This window comes from Clytia hemisphaerica, unplaced genomic scaffold (genome assembly GCF_902728285.1).
Source record: "Clytia hemisphaerica strain Z4C2 unplaced genomic scaffold, Clytia hemisphaerica genome assembly, whole genome shotgun sequence".
In the NCBI taxonomy this organism is placed as follows: Eukaryota; Metazoa; Cnidaria; class Hydrozoa; order Leptothecata; family Clytiidae; genus Clytia; species Clytia hemisphaerica.
This window is the reverse complement of record NW_027104530.1, coordinates 2067630-2088930: the sequence shown is the minus strand read 5'-3', so window position 1 is coordinate 2088930 and position 21301 is coordinate 2067630. Positions and strand designations below refer to the sequence as shown.

The 21301-nt window shown below is 35.1% G+C and overlaps 3 protein-coding genes across 3 annotated transcripts; all 3 read left to right on the top strand.

Annotated features, from left to right (window-relative positions):
• The first annotated feature begins 255 nt into the window (after positions 1-255).
• On the top strand, positions 256-2583 carry LOC136822309 (uncharacterized). The gene is made up of 4 exons (XM_067078544.1): positions 256-361; positions 530-594; positions 1021-1185; positions 2079-2583. The coding sequence occupies exons 1-4, from the start codon at positions 330-332 to the stop codon at positions 2411-2413; spliced, it is 597 nt and encodes a 198-aa protein (XP_066934645.1). The 5' UTR covers positions 256-329; the 3' UTR covers positions 2414-2583.
• Positions 2584-5792: 3209 nt separating this feature from the next.
• On the top strand, positions 5793-7553 carry LOC136822310 (uncharacterized). The gene is made up of 3 exons (XM_067078546.1): positions 5793-5954; positions 6296-6450; positions 6950-7553. Exons 1-3 carry the CDS (start codon positions 5937-5939, stop codon positions 7161-7163), a joined length of 387 nt encoding a protein of 128 aa, XP_066934647.1. The 5' UTR covers positions 5793-5936; the 3' UTR covers positions 7164-7553.
• Positions 7554-10209: 2656 nt separating this feature from the next.
• LOC136822312 (uncharacterized) lies at positions 10210-13931 on the top strand. Its single transcript, XM_067078548.1, has 4 exons — positions 10210-10219; positions 11642-11676; positions 12763-12923; positions 13632-13931. The coding sequence occupies exons 2-4, from the start codon at positions 11659-11661 to the stop codon at positions 13849-13851; spliced, it is 399 nt and encodes a 132-aa protein (XP_066934649.1). The 5' UTR covers positions 10210-10219; positions 11642-11658; the 3' UTR covers positions 13852-13931.
• Positions 13932-21301: the final 7370 nt, after the last annotated feature.

The following is a 21301-nucleotide window of genomic DNA, read 5'->3' as shown; positions in this document are numbered from 1 at the left end:
TCTTAAATCTAATACAGAATATAATAAGCTTTATGAAAAATTAGGAGTATCTTCAAGAGTTTAAGGGTTTCAGGGGGTCTAAATAGGTTTTAAAACTCAAGGACTCTTGTTACGTTCATTTTTCCATGATTAAATTACTTTGAAAAATCTTCTGGTCAGTTAGGATGATTGTGATCCATGTTCTATAGTAAATGATAGTCATGTACGAAACTTTTTAAAAGAAATGACAAATTTTTTCACTCTCTCTTTAGATCACAAATAATGAAAATACAAAATTTACAAAATGTGAAAGATATGTGATGGCAACATCCATGGCAAAGAAATAAAGGATGGATAGACAAACGGCAAAATATGGTGCTCTGTAAGAATTATCCCTTCGAAAACCAATCCAACCAAAACCAAAAGAAGTCCCTTTTTTAACTCAGGTTTCCAGGCCTCAAATAGATGTAAAAATTTAGAAATGTTCTTTGAAGAGTTTTAAAATTGGCATTATTGTTTCATGCATCCACTATTTCACTTTCATTTACAGAATTTGGGATGGAAATATATATCATGAAATTGAAGATCAGTCAGGACAAAATTACACTTTTCATGGTCAGTAAAATACTCTCTTGTTTTATAAGAACCAGTAAATTTTTGTTGAGGCTCAGTTGCTTTAGTATTTTTGGCACTTTGAGCCTCAAATTGTTTATATCCTGTTCTTATTTAGGCTAGGATTGACATATTTTAAGCAACAAACCAGAATTTTTCGGCTTAAGCACCGAAATTGCATGAAATTTAAGAATTATAGGGTCAGCATAGTTCTTAGTCTATTTGACAATTTTGAGCCTCATTGTTGACAATGACAAAAATGGAAAATTCAATTGACGGATTCAAAGGACTTATCATTTCAAGGAATCGGGAAAACAAATTTGTTCGAGTCAAGGAAATTTCGATTTATGCAGTAAGGATTACAAGGAATTTTTAACTGAGAGGACCAGAAAGTTTGTTTGAGTGTTTTCTTGAATAACGTTTTTTTAGAAGTGGACGACTTGATAATTGAAGACAATTTCAAGAAATTTGAAGAACTTCTGGAACACAATCCACATTTGATCAATTCGTTGCGAACAAAAAGAAATAAAACTACTTTATTAATGGAGTCCGCATGGTCCAGAACATGGGCTGAAACTTTTCCAAAACTGGCTGGTAGGTTATTTGACACCAAGATGCAGAAATTTTTATCCGACACGCCATAAAGCTCTGAAGATCGGGAAAATTTTTAACATCTAGAATATTTAAATTACGGAATTTTGCCAGACCGCGTCAAGGAATCCGCAGCGAGAGGCATGAACCCCAGCCCTCGTTTTCGGCGCGATTGGTGGGTCCAACCGAAATTTTTTCAAGTTTACGCGCAAGGGTAGTTACACCAAACTGGGGATGCGACACATCAAAGGTTAAATATCATTCCTCTCCGATGGATATATTGGCCCGCTCCTTTAGAGCTTTATTTTGGTCAATCAACTATCCGTGTGATGGAATTTTGATGTACTGATATCACATCCTTTTATTTGAACCACAATGTTTTATTACTTTCATTTTTGAAATTGTCCGTTGTTAAATGGGTTACTGGGTTAGTTATGCTGAAGACCTGTACTTCGGGAAGTTGTTTTATAGCCGTCCAAGTACTTTTCTACAAGATCTTGGTAAGACCCAACAGGAATTGAACTCTTATTGTCACCGTAGCCAAATACTTCCTTTACACTGTTGCTCTCTCTTACCATGAATAGTATTTCCCACGGCCTTTTTTTTTAAATACGGTTGACACTGTGTTATTCGACGTTCTACTATTCGATACGCTTCAATAATATTAAAAGTCAACGTCAACAAGAAACTCTCATGAACGACATTCTACTATTCGAAGCGCTCCCTTATTCGACAAAAAGTCTTTTCCCCTGGAAAATCGAATTAGAGAGCATCAACTATACGACATTTTTAGACAATCAGTCGCACACAGGACCTATGATTTTCTGCACCGTAACCAAATGTTCTAACTTTCGCTCTAACTTTGAATCACAGCTGTTAATATTCTTCTTTACCAGAATATAATCAAGATATATCAGTTGTTGGTATCTATGATCGAAATATAATCCATCGCATTGTAATACATGGTGCAGATGATGAAGCTCTTACGATGTTAACAACATTATCAAAACACCAAAACATCAAAGATCCATCCATCATTAATGCTGTCGATTCAGTACGCCAAGACACGCCCCTGCACATGGCGGCATATTTCAATAAACTAAAAACTTTAGAGTATTTGGTTGATTTTGATGCAGATTTGACTTTACGTAACAATAAAGGTGAAAAACCTGGTGAACATTTTAAATGCAGCGAGGACACAAAAAAATTGATAAAATCTCTTGGGAAATGACACAGCAGGACTTGAACACAGCGAACGATAAACTTGAGAAGTATCTCAGAATCATTACGAGCCCTGTTTTCGTGTTAACTGTACTTTTACGCATCCAATTTAACTTTTTAATACTTTTTAACTTTTTTAGTTTTAAGGCTAAAAACGTTCTTAAAATGTTCTTATCATCATCATTTGGGAGTATTTTTGTGCAATTTCTGAAGAAATTTGGTGTTTTTAGAGTCCTGTAGAAATGGCAAAGTCTTGTTCTTCATATTTTCTTTATCAATGCCTTTTATCTAAGAGCTTTCGAAACGGTCCTATTTAGCACATACCGTTGTTCCGCCTGAGATTCCACTGTCTCTTTCCTGCAGAACAAGACAAGGTCAGGAGCCGGAGCCCGAATTGTAAAACGAGTCTCTAAAAAGTCAATGCCTTTTATCTAAGAGCTTTCGAAACGGTCCTAATTTAGCACATACCGTTGTTCCGCCTGAGATTCCACTGTCTCTTTCCTGCAGAACAAGACAAGGTCAGGAGCCGGAGCCCGATTTGGAAAACGAGTCTCTAAAAAGTGGCCAGTCAAAACATAATACAATATATTTCCCGTACCTTTGAGATCAACCCTCTTATATTGTTTTTCGAGAACAATATGTCCCAAAGCGATTCTGTTAGAATCATTATCTTTTGCGCATAAACAACATTTTTTACGCATAAATTATGTCATTGATGCAACGTTGATGCTCCATTTCAAACGTCTTCAACTAGCAAATGGTATTGAATTGCAGAAAATGTCCCACGTGATTCAAAATGAAAATTGAAAATTTTTACCATTTTGATAAGTAACAGTAATATCAATTATTACGGTACCGAATGAGAGAAAATTTAAAAGTCATGGCTCAAAAAAACATTCCCTCGTATAAAAAAAGATTCCTCCAAAGTTAAAGATTCGAAAAAAAAAGATTCCCCAAAAAATTAAAGATTCCCTCAAAGTTAAAGATTCGAACAATACACGCTTTTTTTTATAAGAATGGTGTAAATCCATTTCATTATGGATATTCTTAACTTTTTTTGGGAAAATCATCCTAAAATATTCTTACATCAAATTCTTAGGTTAGGATCCTAATTTATACTAGATTTAGTACATACGTCTCAAGCATAAAATGGCACTTTTGTAAAAGGAGTGAGCCTAACTTGGGGATAATTGATGATTTATAATTGAAAATGGCATTCTTAGCAAAATTCCATGATGGTGATATTCTTAGCATATTCTTAGTTTTTTGGCCATTTTTATCATGGACATTCTTATAAAGTGTATTCTTATAAAAAAAGCGTGTAATAAAGATTCCCTCAAAAAAAATAAAGTTCCCCTCAAAAAAGAAAGAATCCCCAAATAAAAGAAAGTAAGATTTTTGCCCTTCTCGGCCACCGTAGATATTCATACTTGAATATAACACTTTAGTTTTCGAGGTTGTTCGTTTTCTCTTCTTAACTACAAAGGGCTTCAAAAAGGCTAGAGAATATATTGTTAGCTTACCTCCAAATTTTAATGTTTAGCTATTTCTCTTTATTTTCTTTTTTTGCATAATTTAGTGCGATACTTTTTTAATTAATTTTTTTCAATCTAGGGTTGCTTGATTACGTGGAAATCAAGTAAGTCTTTGAAAAATATTAAAAACTCAATTTTGAAGAAATTGGCGCCCCTTCGAGAGTGTAATTAACGATTAATTGCTCTCTACAGGATGCAATTAACGATTAATTGCTCTCTACACGATGCAATTAACGATTAATTGCTCTCTTTAAAGGTGCCAAATAAGAAAATAGGTTCTAGAGTTGACAAAAAAAATTGCCCTTCGAATCTCCTGCAGTTTTTGAGTGAATTGATACTTATCAAGGGACATTTTACTAACGGTTTTTTTTTTAAGTCTGAAAATCAAATATCTGAGGCTACCAACGGATTCAGCGTGAAAAGTAGATAAAGAAAATGGGGTTATTTGTTAAGTTTCGACCACCTGGTGCCGAGAAATGGCATTTTTAAGGCGAAAAATCTATGTTTTTGGCGTTTTCCGATGACGTCAGCATTTTCCTAGAGGGATTTTCAGAAAAAATCATTCTCACGGCTGGATAGCCCTGAATTAGAAGTATCCAAAAATGGTATGGTTTGTCAGTTTTCGATGTCTAGATCTCAAGATATTTTGGTTTAAATAAAATTATCGATATTTTTTGCTGATTCAGCAGTTTTTCAGCATATTTACCCACCTTAAAAATGAAATATCTCAAGGTCGGAACATCGAAAGTTAACAAACCATACCATTTTCGGATACTACTAATTCAGGGTTATCCAGCTGTGAGAATGACTTTTTCTGAAAATGCTCCCAGAAAAATGCTAAGATAAGCTCATGATAAGTTCTATCGATTAACTAAAAATCGATTCACTTTTCAATTCTATTCAATTCTACTATTAGGAGCATAATATCAATTCTGGATCTCGGACGCTTGACTAATGAGCACTGCTCTTGTTTTGAATACTGAAAACCTCTGGATAAATCGCTGTGTTTTAAAGATTCTTTTATTTGAAATTTCTATTGATAAACATCTTTTGTGAAAGTTGTCTATTATGTTTAAATCTATTAATAAGAAATTCCCGGTGAGGGTCACTAGTGCAATGCCGGACAAAAGGTTGTAGACAAATGAAATTTCAGTGAAAAATGATGAGAAATAGAAAAAAATGACTCTTCAATGTGTCTGAAAGGGGATGGAAGTTAAGAAAAACACTTTTGAAGTCGTTGCATTGCTTTTGAATTGCTTTTGAGGGAACCACAAGCAAAAAATCAGCGTTTTGATACTGGTGTAAGCCAGTTAATCAAGCCCTTGTGGTTTGCCCTTGCGGTTAGACTGCAGTGGGTGACTTTGAAAGACTTTCGATAGGTTTGGATAGGTTTGGAAAGCACCCAGAGCCTCTTGGGAACTTGTTTTTGATCGATACTGAAGTATTTTGCAAATATTGCAGAAGTCTACAAACCTTTTGTCCAGCATTGTGGCCGCCTATAGCAGTGCCTATAGACCAAGAATAAGGCCTAAAAGCCTGGAGCTGTCTACTCTTGTCTCCCGAATAGATGTCCCCCGCTAATTGTTAAAAGAAAAAAATCCATCCCCCGCTCTTATTAAGACCCCCCCCCCCGCTAATTAAATTAGAATGATTCAATATTTCATTACAGTGTAGACCTTAAACTTGTCAAGATTTGCTTATTCGGACCCCCCCCCCGTCTATTCGGGAGACAAGAGTATTGTGTAGACTAGATTTCAACAAAAGGGAAAGAATTTTTTAATGTACCACAAGTTCAACATGTACGGTTAAAATAAAAGAAAATAGCTATTGTGAGTCTTTCTAACTGTTCATATGTCTATGGTTAACTTCACTGCTTTAAAGCAAGAAGTGTGATTTTGACAAAAATTTATATAACTTTTTAATTTGTAGAAAGAAATCATCTAATCAAATTTACTTGAATCCTTCCGGGTTTAGCCTTTGGTTTTATTCAGCAACGAAATGGCTTGTTTTAATATGGTTAGTTCCATTATTATTCCTTTTCTTGATTTAAAGGTTTTGCTTTTGAACAAGAGTGATATCGGTTGCATACTCATCAAATTAAACTCGCAAGCTTTTTCACATTGGATTGTTACTGAATTTGAGTGATCGTGATTGAAGACAAAGAAATGCGTTTAATCGTGATTAGACTTACCGCTTGGACCCTTTTAAATTTTTTTTAACTTGTTTTAAATATTTTGGGCAGTTTTCAGCCTCATTTTCTTATAAAATTGTTCTTATAAAGTAAAAAAACGTATACTTGGAGTCACTTCTAAACTTCCAAGAGCTTTTGTCTAGAATTCATTATTCCTCTTTTTTAGGTCACAGCGATCTTCTTACTGCCATGTATTATCTTATGTGAAAGTCGACACGAAATAAGCCGTCATTGTTATACCAAAGGAGACCGTGGTGCAAGAGGCGATACTATGATATTATGTTCTGTTTGTTCTGTACATTATGACCTCGGAAGTAACCAGTAAGATTTTTGTAAAAACATCCAAAATAAAGTCTTCAGATGTTCTTAATGTTCTCAACATGTTCTTATTTTTTGTCATTTTGGCCATTTTCTTAAGAAATATGGTGTTGAGTCCACAATGCTTTAGAAAATGTTTTTAACTTTTTTGCTATCGAAGCCTTATGTTCTTATATAGTTTGTTCTTATAAAAGAAAAATGTGTAATAGACCTGTCGATTAAGATTGAGTACCGTTGTTTTGCATAAGATGTCACTTCCTGCACTAAGAAGCCAGTGTCACTTTCCTACCGGAAAAAGAATTTGGGTAGTTGAAAAATGAGCTTCGGAAAGCTAGGTAGTTTCTTTAATAAACTCAAGATACCTTACATTCATGTCGGTTATCCCGGAAAAATCGCGGAAAAATGCTGGAAAAGTTAGGAGAATTTTAGTTTGGGAAGTGGAATCTTATGCCATACGACGGTGTACTTCCTCAATTTAACATTGAACCTTTTTTACTCCCAGTTTCCCAAGATACACAACTGAAATTGAATGCAAACCAGACCAGAACAATCAAAAGTTTTGTTTCCAAGGAGAAGGATATTGTATACAAAGGAGCACCATCATCTTTATACAGAAGAAGAAAGCTGATGGAACCATGGAGAATATTTACTATACGATGCATACCGGATGTGAATGTGAATGCCGAAAAACATCCTTCTTAACTAACTTGATCTAATAGATTCAATTTATGATCTTTATTACGTAATGTTTTCTATTTAAACACCCAAATTTTAGTCAGTAGTGGCAAATCTTAAACAATTTCTCTAGCTTCTTGTAAAAACGGGAGTGGTTCCGTAGAAAACATAACGTTGTGAGTATTATACATAAAAATATAAGCATTTTTGAAATCCTTGCACTTTAAGAGGGCACTCTTTTTTGCTCCCTTGTTTGATCCATACTCGGGTATAATGGAATATATGTGACTATATTTTAATTAATTTTCTTTCCATAATTTGTGATTTTTAAAATATTTACTTTGAATTTTCCAGGCAACATCTTTATTTCTCAACCAATTTGATTTGATATGTTTGTATGACTAGTACCTGAATATTAATTTTTCAGAATTTTTGTTTTATATCACAAATGGCCTGAAAAACAGGCTTTTAGCCAAAATCGCGAAAAAAGGCAAAAATTTAATCTAAGTAACAGCCATTTTCATTTTCTTACCTGAGCAAAAGTATTCTTACTAGCCATAATTTTCATTAAAGTGCCACCGCAGAAGAACGATCAAATAAGTTGTTGAATTTGGAAATAACTAAATTTAGTCTACAAAAATTAGCAATTTGTGTCCTTCTCTTAAATAGAAATAAGATAAGTTATTTATCTGTTTTTTTTGTCATCTCTTTTATTACCAAAATAATGGTATATAACGATTAGTTTATATCATACTAAACGCTACTGTACCAAGCTGAAGTCAAACGACAAGTTTATGAAAGGATAAAAATTTCTAATTTGCGTTGCTCAGAGCGGTTAATAACTACTTGTGGTTTAAATAGGGAATTTCCCAACAAAAAAGGAATTTCCCTTAATTCGACTCCCTGAGGTAATAAAAAAAGACATATAGAGAGCTTTGAAAATGGGTAATCAGATCAAAACAAATCCGGAAAAGTGTTTTAATGATGATAAAACAATAAGAATACAGTCAAGCTAAGAATGTTACAGGTACACCATTTAACCGGAACTAAAATACTGAAAAACGCGCGCAAAATTATGAGATGATTGCCTAACTTCCTTATGCGTGAAGCTATGAATGCCATCCTCGGAAGCTTTAGGCTTCCTGCGGTGGCAAAAACTTGTTTCAAAAACATGTCTCTCTTCTTCTGATAATTCTTTGAAAATATTACTTCCAAAAATCTCTTGAAACTCTGCGTCGCTATTTCTTCTCACAAAGGTACCACAATTTTCAATAATCTTAGACCATACCGGTTCCCTAATTTCATCCAGCAGTCGAAAAGCATTACTTTTCATATCGTAATCTTCAAGTGAAATTTCCATTGATCCACTTAATTGAAGCAGCTTAAAAAAATCACTTGATTTTTCATATGATACTTTAGCTTTCATTTCTGGAAGAAGCAAGCGGTAACATATTTCAAGAAAGCAATCAACAGCGCAAGAATAGGTACGACTGCCAGTTGTCCTGCTTGAATTTCGGAAATGTGCAACATTCAATGCAGTGTCTAGATTAATCGCAAAGTCTTCCTCTGCCATACTGTGAAAAATCTTCAAATTATTTTAGGAGCAAAAAGCAAAAAATGTAATTACAGTTGACACTGTCTAATTTGACGTTCTTCTACTATTGATAAGCCCGTTTTGGATAAAAATTTGAAGTCACTTTAAAGGTTTTGAAAAACCACTCTCTTATTTGATTTCTAGTAACAAAAAAAATGCCAGATATTTTGAAATTCAAATGTTCGATTTTGTTGCGTTCAAATTAGAAACTCAAAATTTGACTCCTCAAATATTGCAAATATCAAAGATTTCTTCCAAAAAACTTATATAAATTTTCAGCAAGATCTTCGGTTATTGTACTGATTCGACGTTCAAAAACCAATCGCAATAATCAACCTTCGCTTCGCCTTCTTCTTCCTGTGTTACTCTATAATTCAATATTTACTTTAGGGATTTGGGAGACTTTCTCAATATTCAATATGCTGTGGTATTCGATGAGAATCCCTTGAAATTTGAATTAGAGAGTGTCAACTACTGTATATATAGATTTTTGCAAAATGCAAACTTTCCTTTATGGAATTTCCCTTTTATAGGGCGCCTTGTTTTATACTTTAGTTCAGTTTCAAAAATTCTTTTAATTGTCAGCTGTGTGCTGTTCTGTATCAATAGTGTTAGAACGATGATGGAAAAAACTATATAAATAACTGTCAGACTGTTGTTCTGTCAGTCTGTGTTCTGTTTCGCTGGAAAATATAAATCAATCTCAATGTCTAAAAAGGATTCAAATTGTTTAGTTTTCCTTTCAGCAAACTCACACTGGATTGTTGGGTTTATAGAAAAGTAGTGCGATTGGACTACTGGACTGTGCTAATAACTGGAATAAAACAGATTTAAAGAAACAGGGAGAAATTCAAGATGTCTGCCACCATCACATCAGGTCCACCAACTTTCCTTTTTTATCGCTGACATTACCTTATACCTAAAGCCAGAGCCATCGGCTGATCGTTTGAAACATAGTCAATAGAAGAAATACCAGATAATTCAATTGACATTGTTTGAAAGCTCCGACACGATAGGAAGAAACAAACGTCCGCCGTGCAAGCTAAAAAAGAGCTATCCTGTAAAACACGATAGCCGATTTCATTACCTAACTCAAGATAATTCACGCAGAAGATGCTATTTATGGTCAATTTTGACCAAAGTGTGGCGAAAAGTGGAACTTGCGCATGAAATATCTCGAGTTAGGTAGGGAAATCTGCTATAACCGTTTAAAAGTCTTCTATATAGTTTTTCGAGAGCTTTCGAATGGTATACATGATATTGTCTGGAAATAAGTTTGAAATGTTCAAAAAATCTCGCCCTTAGGATTTTGCCTGGGGAAAATAGAAATGTCCCAAAAAAGGGATGTTCCACCAGTGGGATTTTAGGGGAATTTTTCCTGAGGTATAAGCATCCTATAGAGAAGGTCTGGAGAAAGTTTCAGCTAGATCTTATTTTTTTCCTACAAACAGCCTGTATTTTTGTAACACGACCACACTAAAACCACATACTATTTTTGCATCGGTAATATATTTTTGTTTTTTAATAAAATGCTGACCCTGAATTTACGTTCGTATATAGATTTATTCAGCATATGTTTTGATCCTAAGCATGATAAGAAACTTGTGCCATTGTCATGAGGTGAATTTGGGTAACACGATTAAAAAGTATACAATATCGGTCAAAACGTATTGAGAATTTTGGTTAATCCCTTGTTTTTAGTATCTTAAAGTTCGGGCGAGAATGTGGCTTTTGGGCTATTTGTTAGATTTAATCGAATATTTCAATTTGGGTGGGGTTTATAGACTTCCAGGCCATATTCTGAGCCCTATTATGGACCATTCTTGGACTGAAGGCCCGAAGTCGAAAGTCTCATGTTGAAAATCTACCCTTCCAGCCTAAGTTAGAGCGCTTCCAAATCGATTGTGGCTATATAAGATTTCGTGGAAATTTCCCTTTTTTCTCAAATATTATGGCCGGTATTGTATGCAAATCTCAACTTTGCTGTTCATCTATGAGAGAATAAAACTTGGCAGTAAAGGCGACACAATATACAGAATGGAGCCTTTATAACTTGAGCACGCACGGGAACAAAAACTTGTTCGAGTTAAGGAGATTTTCGAATTATAGAGATTCCAGTTAAAGAGACTCTACTAGCTGTACTATCTTGCCAGACCAGGATTTTAATAATGACTTTACTGTTTATGTTTTAATAGAGAAATTCAGCCTTAGTACTTCTTGCCTACTCTCGGGTACCTAATAGTCGGGGGGGGGGGGGGGGGTGGGGCAGGGGTTGAAAAAAAATTGAAGAAAATTGGGTTGAAGAAAAATTTTTAAAAGGAGACTATCAAAAAAAGAGACTTTCAAAAACATTTTCCCAAAAATTAATAAGGGGAGGGGGTTGGAATAACAATCTCCTAGGTGGAAAATTTTAATGAGGGGAACGGCAATTAGGTAACAGAGAGTAAATTTTTGAATTTAAAAAAATAAAACTCGCTCAGGCAAGACAAAAATAATTGAGAATTTCAATATTTCAAACTTATTAATCTTGAAAGATTGAAAAAACTCTTCTTTTTTATGATTATATTTTTCAACTTCAAGTAGCTTTTTGGATTTTAAACATTTTATTTTCAAAATGGCAACCTCGTCAAATTTTCCTATTCTACTTCACTGGACTCAGCGTCATCAAAAATTATTAGAAAGCAAAGTTCAGCCAGAAGTAGACTCTAGTCTACCTGAATACCCTTTCAACTAAGATGTTGAATTTTCGAATGAAATCAATGATTAGATTCTAAGATTTCTTATTGGTAGTTAATATAATTAAACGTTACTGGCACAGCTACGAATTCCAATCCTCTAAACGCCTGATATTGACTTAGGAACAAGTTTATTGTTTCGCAAATTAACAGGTAGGAGTGTAAAGTTTCAAAATCTTAACATTTTTAGAGAAAATCAAAAAAGAAATGGCTCGTCTCTTTTTGGTAAGTTTAGAGCGTAAAATTGACTGAAAATTGATCTCGTTAAGTCATTTGTACGGAATATATGCTGTTCTTTACCAGGTGACGGGTTTCTCTTTGAAAGTGACTAGACGTTTTTTATAAGAACAAACAATATAAGAACATAAAGCTTTTGATCTGGGGTAATTCAAAAACCTCAGTAAAAGCATGGATTTATCATAGAACTCTGGATACACAACGAGCTAGTTTTTTCATCGATTTCTCATGTTCTAGCCTTGTCCGCAGTAATGAGATTATTGTTCACCCTCCTCCATTCACTAATAATTTTTCGTAAATTTTTTTTATTGCATTTTTCATCAAAACACAGCTATACAATTCCCAAATGAGACTTAAAGATCTCTCAAGAGAGTCAAATGCATCAAAGATTTTCAAATCACTATGAAGCCAAGATACTCCAGTCTAACATATGTCAATCCTAGCTCTTCCCAGGAAAAAATTGGAAAGATATTGCCAACCTTATTTTCAGCGTTATTCTAGGCTTTTTACTCAATTTTTCTTGTTTGATGAAGTTTTTTTCACATTTAATTTCATAAATGTATTCGTTAAGCTTTCTTGCTTTCATTTTCAAAGTTGCATCGGGTAAATATACAAAAACAAGAGGTTACAGGACTTTTTAGAAATGGGATTATTAATCATTTTTCAAAATCAGGGACCTTCGAGCCGCCATGACAGTTGTCCTTAGCGGACAAAGCTAGAACATTGATTGTTTTCTGAAAGAATGGAAATACAATGGTCGCTCTCCACCGTTTTATTTGATGTTTATCCAGAGCTCTATGATAAATCCACGGTAAAAGTTTGCGAGGTGACGGTTGTATCCAAGCCAAAAATCGAAAATCGACCCTTTGAGAGAAAAGTTTTTTTCGAGACCCTTTGAGATTTTTAGTGATTATTCAGACTCTTTGAGAGACTAATCCATGAAATTGTACCTCTTTGAAGGAAGTTTTGAGGTATGAAACGTGGTACGCTTATGACTCGCACATACCCGTAAATTTTTTTGCCTCAATACCAACCCCCACCGGGGTAAAAGCCTAATATCTCTTTTCTTTCTAGGTTCATTTAGTTTGCTTACTACTCCTCTTCGTCATTGACGTCAGTGACGGCCGACATGAAATGAGCCGACATTGTCTTACCAAAGGACATCGTGGTTCCAAATCTTACACACTGACATTATGTTCGTACTGTGCAGTAACTTATGACCATGGGGTTAACGTGTAAGTTACAATGAGATACATCCGACTTTCTCCTAAATTCGAACCTATATTATTCAAATATTTCTATTTCAGTTTTCGCGTACTAAACTATTAGTCCCCTCAGCTAAGTGGTTTAAATTACTCTCTGTATATCGAAACTTTCTGTAATTCGAAGAAAGTTTTTTAGCCCTTGATGATCGATTATATCCTATGTGGGATTGAAAATTGCGCAGATCGCGTGAAGACAGAAAATAATATTAACCGCCAAATATCGAAAGATTAATAACAGGAAAACAAAGGTAGCATTAGATTCAATATTATATATGTGGTAGTTGGTTTCCTTTAACCAATGTTGTCTCTTTAAATGCTTTGTTTTTAAAAAAGAGTGATATTGTTTGCTTACTCATCAATTTTAATTTACAAGCTATTCTCCACCGGTGTTGCAGGCGTTGTTGTTTGCAATTTTTAAAGGTTTTGTTTTTAAATAAGAACGCAAGCTTTTTCACATTGGATTAACAAGGATGTGGAGCAAGATTGATCAGAAAGAGAAAAAGAAAAACTATTTTTTGCTTACATCATCATAATATAACAATAGGCAGACATGTCCTGATATGAAATATGTGTCTGATATGACTGGAACACTTATGTAAAAATAAAACCTTTAAGGGTCTCTTTAGTAGTAAGCCGGCTTCTGGAATAATTCTTTAACGATTTTACATTTTTTTTCAGTTTCCCACGAAGGACTGTTGAATTTGAATGTAAAGAAGACCAAAATCTTCATGGTACTTGTCTTAGTGGTGAAGGCTATTGTCTCCAGAAAAGTGTTGTTATTCCTCTTCGTAAGACAAAGCCTGATGGAAGCACAGAAGATAAGGATTATGAAATGATGACTGCATGTCAATGTGAATGTGGAAGCGAATCTTATTTGGCTAATTTTATAAAACAATAGAACAATTTTGCAGGGATACAGTATATTTGTCAGTAGTTATTTACTTACTTAATGAAATAGTCAGATCATCATAATCGATGACGTCATAAAAACTAAAAATTGAATTTCTCAAGTTTGATTATCCAATCGTCTTCAAACTTTCACCAAAGATGTATCGGATGTATCTCACTAAGTTCGATCATTTGAAGATAAAAAATTCGAAATTCTGATTACGTCAGCAAAAAATAGGGTTTTTCTTTTTTTCCCAATTCCTGCTGACGTCATGTAAATTTCGAAAATTTTTTCCCGAAAGGAGAACCTAAAGTTGTCAAATGGAAAGTCTCTGTCAATGAAAAATTCAGACTTGTTCATGTCTACAGATGCATCCAAGAAAGGCTGGGGAGTAGATTGCCAGTGGAAACAAACAGGAGGGCCATGGTCAATGGAAGAGAGTGGACTGCATATAAAGATTCTAGAATTGAAAGCAGCTCTGTTAGCAATATAAAAACATTTACACGGCCCCTTCAAAGTTAGGTGTATCCATCTTCAGATGAACAACACCACAGCTCTATCCTACATAGTCTATCTTACATACCCAAAACAAGGTGTTGCTAGAATCGAGTCAGGAGATGCATCTCTTTTGCATCTCGAGTGTCACATCAACTTCCTTAGTATATTTCATGGAAACCTGACCCATTTTGTATCAGGGTAGATGTCTTTCAAATAGCCTGGGGAGGTTGTCTTTTATTTTTCCTACCTAGAGGGAGTGACTTCTCGTCCTAAATATATGAAAACTTGTCAACCTTTTATTTCTATGATCTTGAACAACAGAAAATCCATCAAAATTTATGTTTGTGAATTGTAAGCACTTCCTTTATATCTGAAATAATGTAAATTCTCGTAGAACTGCCGACAATTTGCTCTATGTGATAAAAACACTTTCCTTAATTTAGCACTACCTCAGTGAAGTTCAGAAGACGTAAAAATTAATATTATTATTATTACTAGTCATAGCTTTCACTAAATGCCCCCACTGAAAGGTCACTTCATGCACTTATAAAGCTTTTAATGCTTTAGAGATTGAAACATAAAAAATAAGCAGGAATAAATAATTGATTTGATTATTGATTGATTTAATTATTGATTGATTGATTGATTGATTGATTCTCTATTGCTACTTTGCCTAATAAACAGTTCTGCGCCATCTTAAATAGGGCGAAATAGAAACCAATCCTAGCTAAGGCCCGGACTCCACTCGCCTACGCTGTGATTGCACCATAGTATAAGATACTATGATTGCACTTCTCAAGCAAAATCTTTTATGTTGTTGGTCAAAAGAAAAATAAAGGAATGCCATTGTGGTCCATTCAGACGTACAGTCGAGAAAAGTTGAAACGCGCCTAATTTTTTTTAAAGTGCATAGTACTTTTTCATGATGCAATCTTTTCTCCAAGCTGAAAGGATTGAATCCATTAAGATAATCGCAGCACAGACAATGAAGAGACGTGCCTTCAGGAAGCTAGACTTTTTGAGTTTATAGCTATATACTTTCACTTTATGGTGTTTTTGTACGACTGTCTGTGTGCCTAGTCTAACCACCGTTAAATGCCTTCGGGAAGGTCCCTCCTAACTTGGAAAGCCAGAATTGGAGCTATTTCACCAAACTACTGGAGCGCAAGTTATTACGTAGGCTATCACAACTGAAAAAGTTGAATGTGTGCCCATACAAACTTTTTTCATGTTTTCCAAATAGATTTACCACACTGAACAAACAGTGAAACCACTCTAAGTGAGGTAAATCTATTTTGAAGACCAAAAATAAAGTTTGTTTACATTGATTCACATTCAATTTTGGATTCATACAATGTAGACCTAAAGCTCTAAACCAGCATCTAATAACCTGAAAACCAGAATATGATTCTTCAATGGGAATCAAAACTATAAAGTGCACTTATAAACATCAATTTGTCAGATCTAACAAAATTAATAACCGCACTGTCATCATTGACAATAAAACAACCGATTTTCTGTCAAGAGCTTTGTAAACATTCCAACAACTTCCATCGAAATGATCTATCACAGCTCAGTCTACCATTTTCAGCGCGGTCCGAGGATTGAGCCGAGAATGCTCCGCGAACTCTTGCGCGGGTGAAAAATTTCAATTTGTCAATCATTTTCTCAAGCGAAGAGTACGCGAAGCGATTCTGACTTCTGGGGGGGGGGGGGGGCGTACGGGATATCGGTACATCGGTATTGACCTTTTTTAGATCGGTAAATCGGTATTAGAGGAAAAAATTGATCGGTAATCGGTATTTTAAGACCATCTCCGTATCGGTAAAAGACCCTTTTTTATGTCGGTATTTCGGTATTTTTGATCAACTATCGGTATCGACCACCTCCTTGATATCGAAGATCATGAGCCATTGCGCTCCAAAACCAATTTTGGTGGAATAAATTTTAAAATCTTGCAATGTTTTTCGCTCGCTTCATTCGCAATACACAACTTGTGTTCACCAATTTGGTGAATACACAATATTTAAAACAAAATATCTCAATTTTTTTGCTCGCTTCGCTCGCACTAGCCTCTTCGAATTCTTCTTAATAAGTATCAAATTCTCATCGCTTTTTTAAGGTTTATGCTATATGGTTGCGGATGACTTTCAAAAATTTTCCGTATGGCCAAAGCCTCCTTTTCCATGTGAATGTATGAACGATATGTTCTAAAAACTCGCACGTAAATTAGTACAAATTAAGGAACACTCGGGGACGCCAATTTTAAGAATCATGGCTGCAATTTTGATAAGGCAAGAGCCTCAGCCAGGGGTCTGCTTGACACATTTTCCTGCCGTGAATACAGTTGACGCTCTCTAAACGATCCATTTTGGTGCCTCCCCAAGTGGAGTTTTGAACGCCCAACTCTTAAAATTACCCTAAAATACGCTTTAAATTGCGCCCAAAGACAAATAACTTGAAAAATCATGAAATTCATTTTGTTCCCTGCGCTCGCAATTAAGTTATATGACGTTTTTGAAGGGAGATCTAACTGCGCCCCACGACCAATTTGGTGAAAACAATATGCAAAACAAAAACTCACAATTATTTTCTTGCTTCATTCGCACGCACTAGCTTCCTTCAATTTTTTGATCTAGAGATAGTATTAAATTTAGCTAAATTAATAATTAAGCTAATCTAGCTAAACTTTTGGGCAAATTTAAGCTCTGTTTTTGAAAGATTTTTCGCTCGCGTCAAACAGAGTTAACTTTTTCCACTGACTAATAGAGAAGCATGACCATGGTTGTGTTTTTTGTTCTTTTTTGTCAAAAATTTTGTTCAATGTCATTATACTGTAATTGGCTTTACTCAATCCATCTCGATGAGCAATGTCGCAATTTTTTCTTGCTCGCTTCGCTCGCATTTCCTAAATGTTTCTAAAATGACCTGAATTTTAACTTCAATTTTTGGTATACGAATGCAACCAAAAAATGGGCGCCAGAATAAGCATACAAGGTGCCTTAAGGGCTCTGACCATAGTGAATTTTTCATAATTTCCGTATTTAAAATGTGTTTTCTGACTGATGTAACCAACAAAACTATGGCATGTTATACATTTTATGTTAGACAAATTATTCCTGAATCTGAAAATTCAAAAATTGCATTAGAAAAAATTTGATGAAGAAGAAAATGAAGACTTTTGCGAGGGAGAGTATTTCAACTTTGAAGAGCTCAATTTCGGCGAAGAAAAAACATTTTGAAAAATTTTTCGTAGTAGTTGGTGTATCTTTTACCGAACAATAAAAATTTTTGCGGAAAATTTTTGTAAATGCTTCTTTGTCTCGAAATCTTCAAAATAGTGGTTTTTCATCAATTTTTCATCTGGATTTTGCTTAAAAAAACAGTCATAACTTTTGACACATCTTTTTAGAAAAATTTTCAATTTAAAATAGTTCAATTATTTGCGGACAGTTTGAAAAAAGTTCGAAACAAAAAGGTTAATTACCCATTAAAACTTAGCACTTTTTATAAAAGAAGGTGATGCAACATATTGTTAACGTCTTTTTAAAGTTCATAACGTCATTTTTGCAATTCAGTTCTTAATTACTCTTAAGGGGTTTGATTAAAAAGCATCAATTTCTAAAGGCAATAAAAAGAATCTAAAACATAACTTTTATGTTCAGATACTAAAATCTATTTTCTGACTATGGTCAGAGCCCGTAAGCCAAAATTCTACTTTTGCCTGCCCATCCTTGGTCTACCCACCACGCTACTGTTTGGTAATCGTTAGAGAGATTTTGGATGGTGACAAACCCAACCTTTATCGTCCACACATACCCAGCACCCATATTTGCCTAAGTACCCCCTCCGGGAGATAAGTACCTGAAAAATTGGGAGAAATTGATCGATATTTGAACGAAAAATTTATCGGTATATCGGTAATTGAGAGAAAAAGTGATCGGTATATCGGTATTACGAAGGCCCGTACGCCCTCCCCCTATGTGGCGTTTTTTTGCAAACTTCAAAAGTTAAGAAAGACATTCCCGAGTTACGACCATATAATGGTCTTTAAAGCTCAAGAAGCTCTATAAACAATAAAGGTAGTTATTAATAATAAAATAACAGACAAAGATAAATTACAGTTTGAACAAAAATATCAACAAATGTACATTTGAAAACTTGAGCAAATTTCTTCTTTCTTTCTAAAGATTCCGGAAAAAGAATTGAAATCATTGCTGAAATGAACTTCTGACTAAATTAGAGTATTTATTGCGAAGCGAATTTATGAGCGAAGCAGTTTTGCTATATTGTGTGCACGTACCTTTAACTTCTATCCCAGGCGAAAATTTGCTATAAAATTTGCTATATAAATCACATCTTCAAACCGATGATTTTATCAAAATGACCTTGAATGGTTTGGCTTGAAGCCAGGAAAACTTTCTCGGTTTGGTAGCTAGGACTGCAAAAAATGCCGTTTTAAAATGGTGTACCCTAGCAGTGAACAGCAACAAAATTACCGGAAGCCGAAACACGGACTTAGAATCTGAAGTTGATCAAATTGCAGCGCGGGCGGCACGCATCTAAGCAATCTAAGCAGTGGTTCTTCGGTTTTAAATGTTTATGTTGCTGTTAAATGGAAAAAATTTAGTTTGAACGGTGACAGAAAGGATCTTCATCATCCCTTGACTCTTAACAGCAAGTATCAAGTATCAATTAAGGTCAATCAATGAGAGGTTTCTGCAAGTTGCACGGGCGGGAGGAGTGCTCTTTTAGTGAACGAAACTTACCTTGCAAAACCAAGTGGATATTCTATGATAAAGAATTGTGGAGGTAATCAAAATTTGCGGAATTTGTCAAGAAATAAATCAAAACTGCCCAAGAACCAACAAGCTATCTTTGTACATTTTTGTTTTTGTTTTATTTTTATGTTTTGATGATTTCGTCGACAGACGATTCGTGATTCGAATAAAAATGTTCGATCGTTCGACGAATATCGTTCGATTTCATTAAGGCACCATTTACACTAGAATAAGTAGAAGGAAAAAAAGAGCGATGCGCGGGCGGCGACGGGTGTTGTGCCGCCGTGGATTATGTGGTGTGTTTGGGGCATTAAGGCTCTTACGACCCGTCTCTATAGCGGCTTTATTAGAGCATGAACATATAAACCAAAATATATAACAAAATGTTAAAAATTATAAGTTTTCAGTGAGTTTCATCATTTTTCTCGATCTCCCTGACGGGGATGTCGCCATCTTGTCGGTACCCGTCAAGTTAGCCACGACGGAAAAATTCAAATTTTTGGCGGCAACGAAGCTCGCTTCAAAGAATAATAGCGTGCCTTTGTTAAAATTACAATGAAATGGACGTCCAGTGGTTTATATGTTCATGATTAGAGGGATTTTTAGAGTGTCTCTTATTTTGCTAGCAACTTGCGAATTGAGGTGGAGTCTGGATCGCTTCGCAACCCTTATACAATACGGCTAGTTCAGTTTTAAAGACAAGAAACAAAATTAGACATACAAAACACTTTTTCCATTCAAAGACGAAAGAATCAGCTCATCGTCATAAACAGTCTGCCATTTTGTTTGTTTTGATTTGCAAAAGTAATATTGTAATTCGTGTTATGGTGTAATTTTTTCTATAATTTGCATTTATAACACTAGCTTCAGCTTTTCAATGCTAAATCAAAATATGAAATGTAATATATAATAATGGTAATAGCATATAATAGCATATAACGTATTGTTAACCGGTTACTTTTTCGAAGCGGGCTACATGGCTTTTTGCGCAATGCAATTGGTTCTTTTTGCATGACGACGGGCCTACATTGTCCAGAGTTGCCCGTCGTTAGGAAAATTCATTGTGACGTCACTTTTTCAAAGGAAAATGAACAATGCGTTGACATCATTTCTCTCATTTTTTATTTCTGACGTCAGAAATTATAGCAGTTTTTTATCTCTTTTCGCTTGTTTTTTCTGCTTTATTTCGCTATTTTTCCTGGATAAAGCGCTAAAAATCAATCAAAGTTGAAGGAAACGGTTAACAAATACAATAATGACCGGTTTTTTTCGGGCTGTACTGAAAATATTGCCCTCGGTCAACGCAACAACCTCGCAAGCTCGGTCGTTACTTGACCGCGGGCAATATTTCTCAGTACAGCCCTCACTAACCGGTCATTATTGTATTAATAATGAAAATTTGTATAACATTTACCGCTGTATAATTTACCGCCATATTTTTGCGGAACACTTAATTGGCCGGAAATCAAATTACAAACAAACACAAAAACGCAAAGATTCGAGATTCCAGTCCAATATATATGCGTGAAGCTATGAGTGCCTCCTCGTCGCTGCGCTCCTGCGGGGGCAATTATTATACAGATTTACAAGCTAGGCTCACGGTGGGCCTCTAACCGATCTTCTTTCACATTCCTCTTGTAACAAATTTTTGTGGGTGGTTTTTCCATGCATCATTCAGTTTCTCTTTAAACGACTTAATCGATTGTGCGGATACAACTTCTCTTGGTAGTTTATTCCACGTTGGCACTGGGCACACATCTATAGTAAAACAACTTATTTTGGAGTCCATTGAAGCCGTCATTAGCAAAGTTTGGTAAAAGCTCTTTGGAATGTCTTCGTTTAGGACGTGCACGGCTGATTAGTTTTGAAGGTATAGTATCTTTGTCGTAAAAGGAAAGATGTTTATAGACCTGCACCATATCACAAAACTGTCTCCGAAATTCGAGGGTTGGTAATCCAAGCCTTTTTAGCCTTTCACTGTACGGGAGGTGTCTATATATTTGGATAAGTTTTGAAGCTCGTCTTTGGACTCCCTCGAGCATGTTCACATGTTTGCGTAGTTTGGGTGACCAGACTGACTGCGCGTACTCAAGGTGCGGCCTCACAAAGGCGGAGTATAGTGTGGTTATTGTCTTTGAAGTAAGATTATCAAACCCCATTCTGATAATACCAAGTGTCGA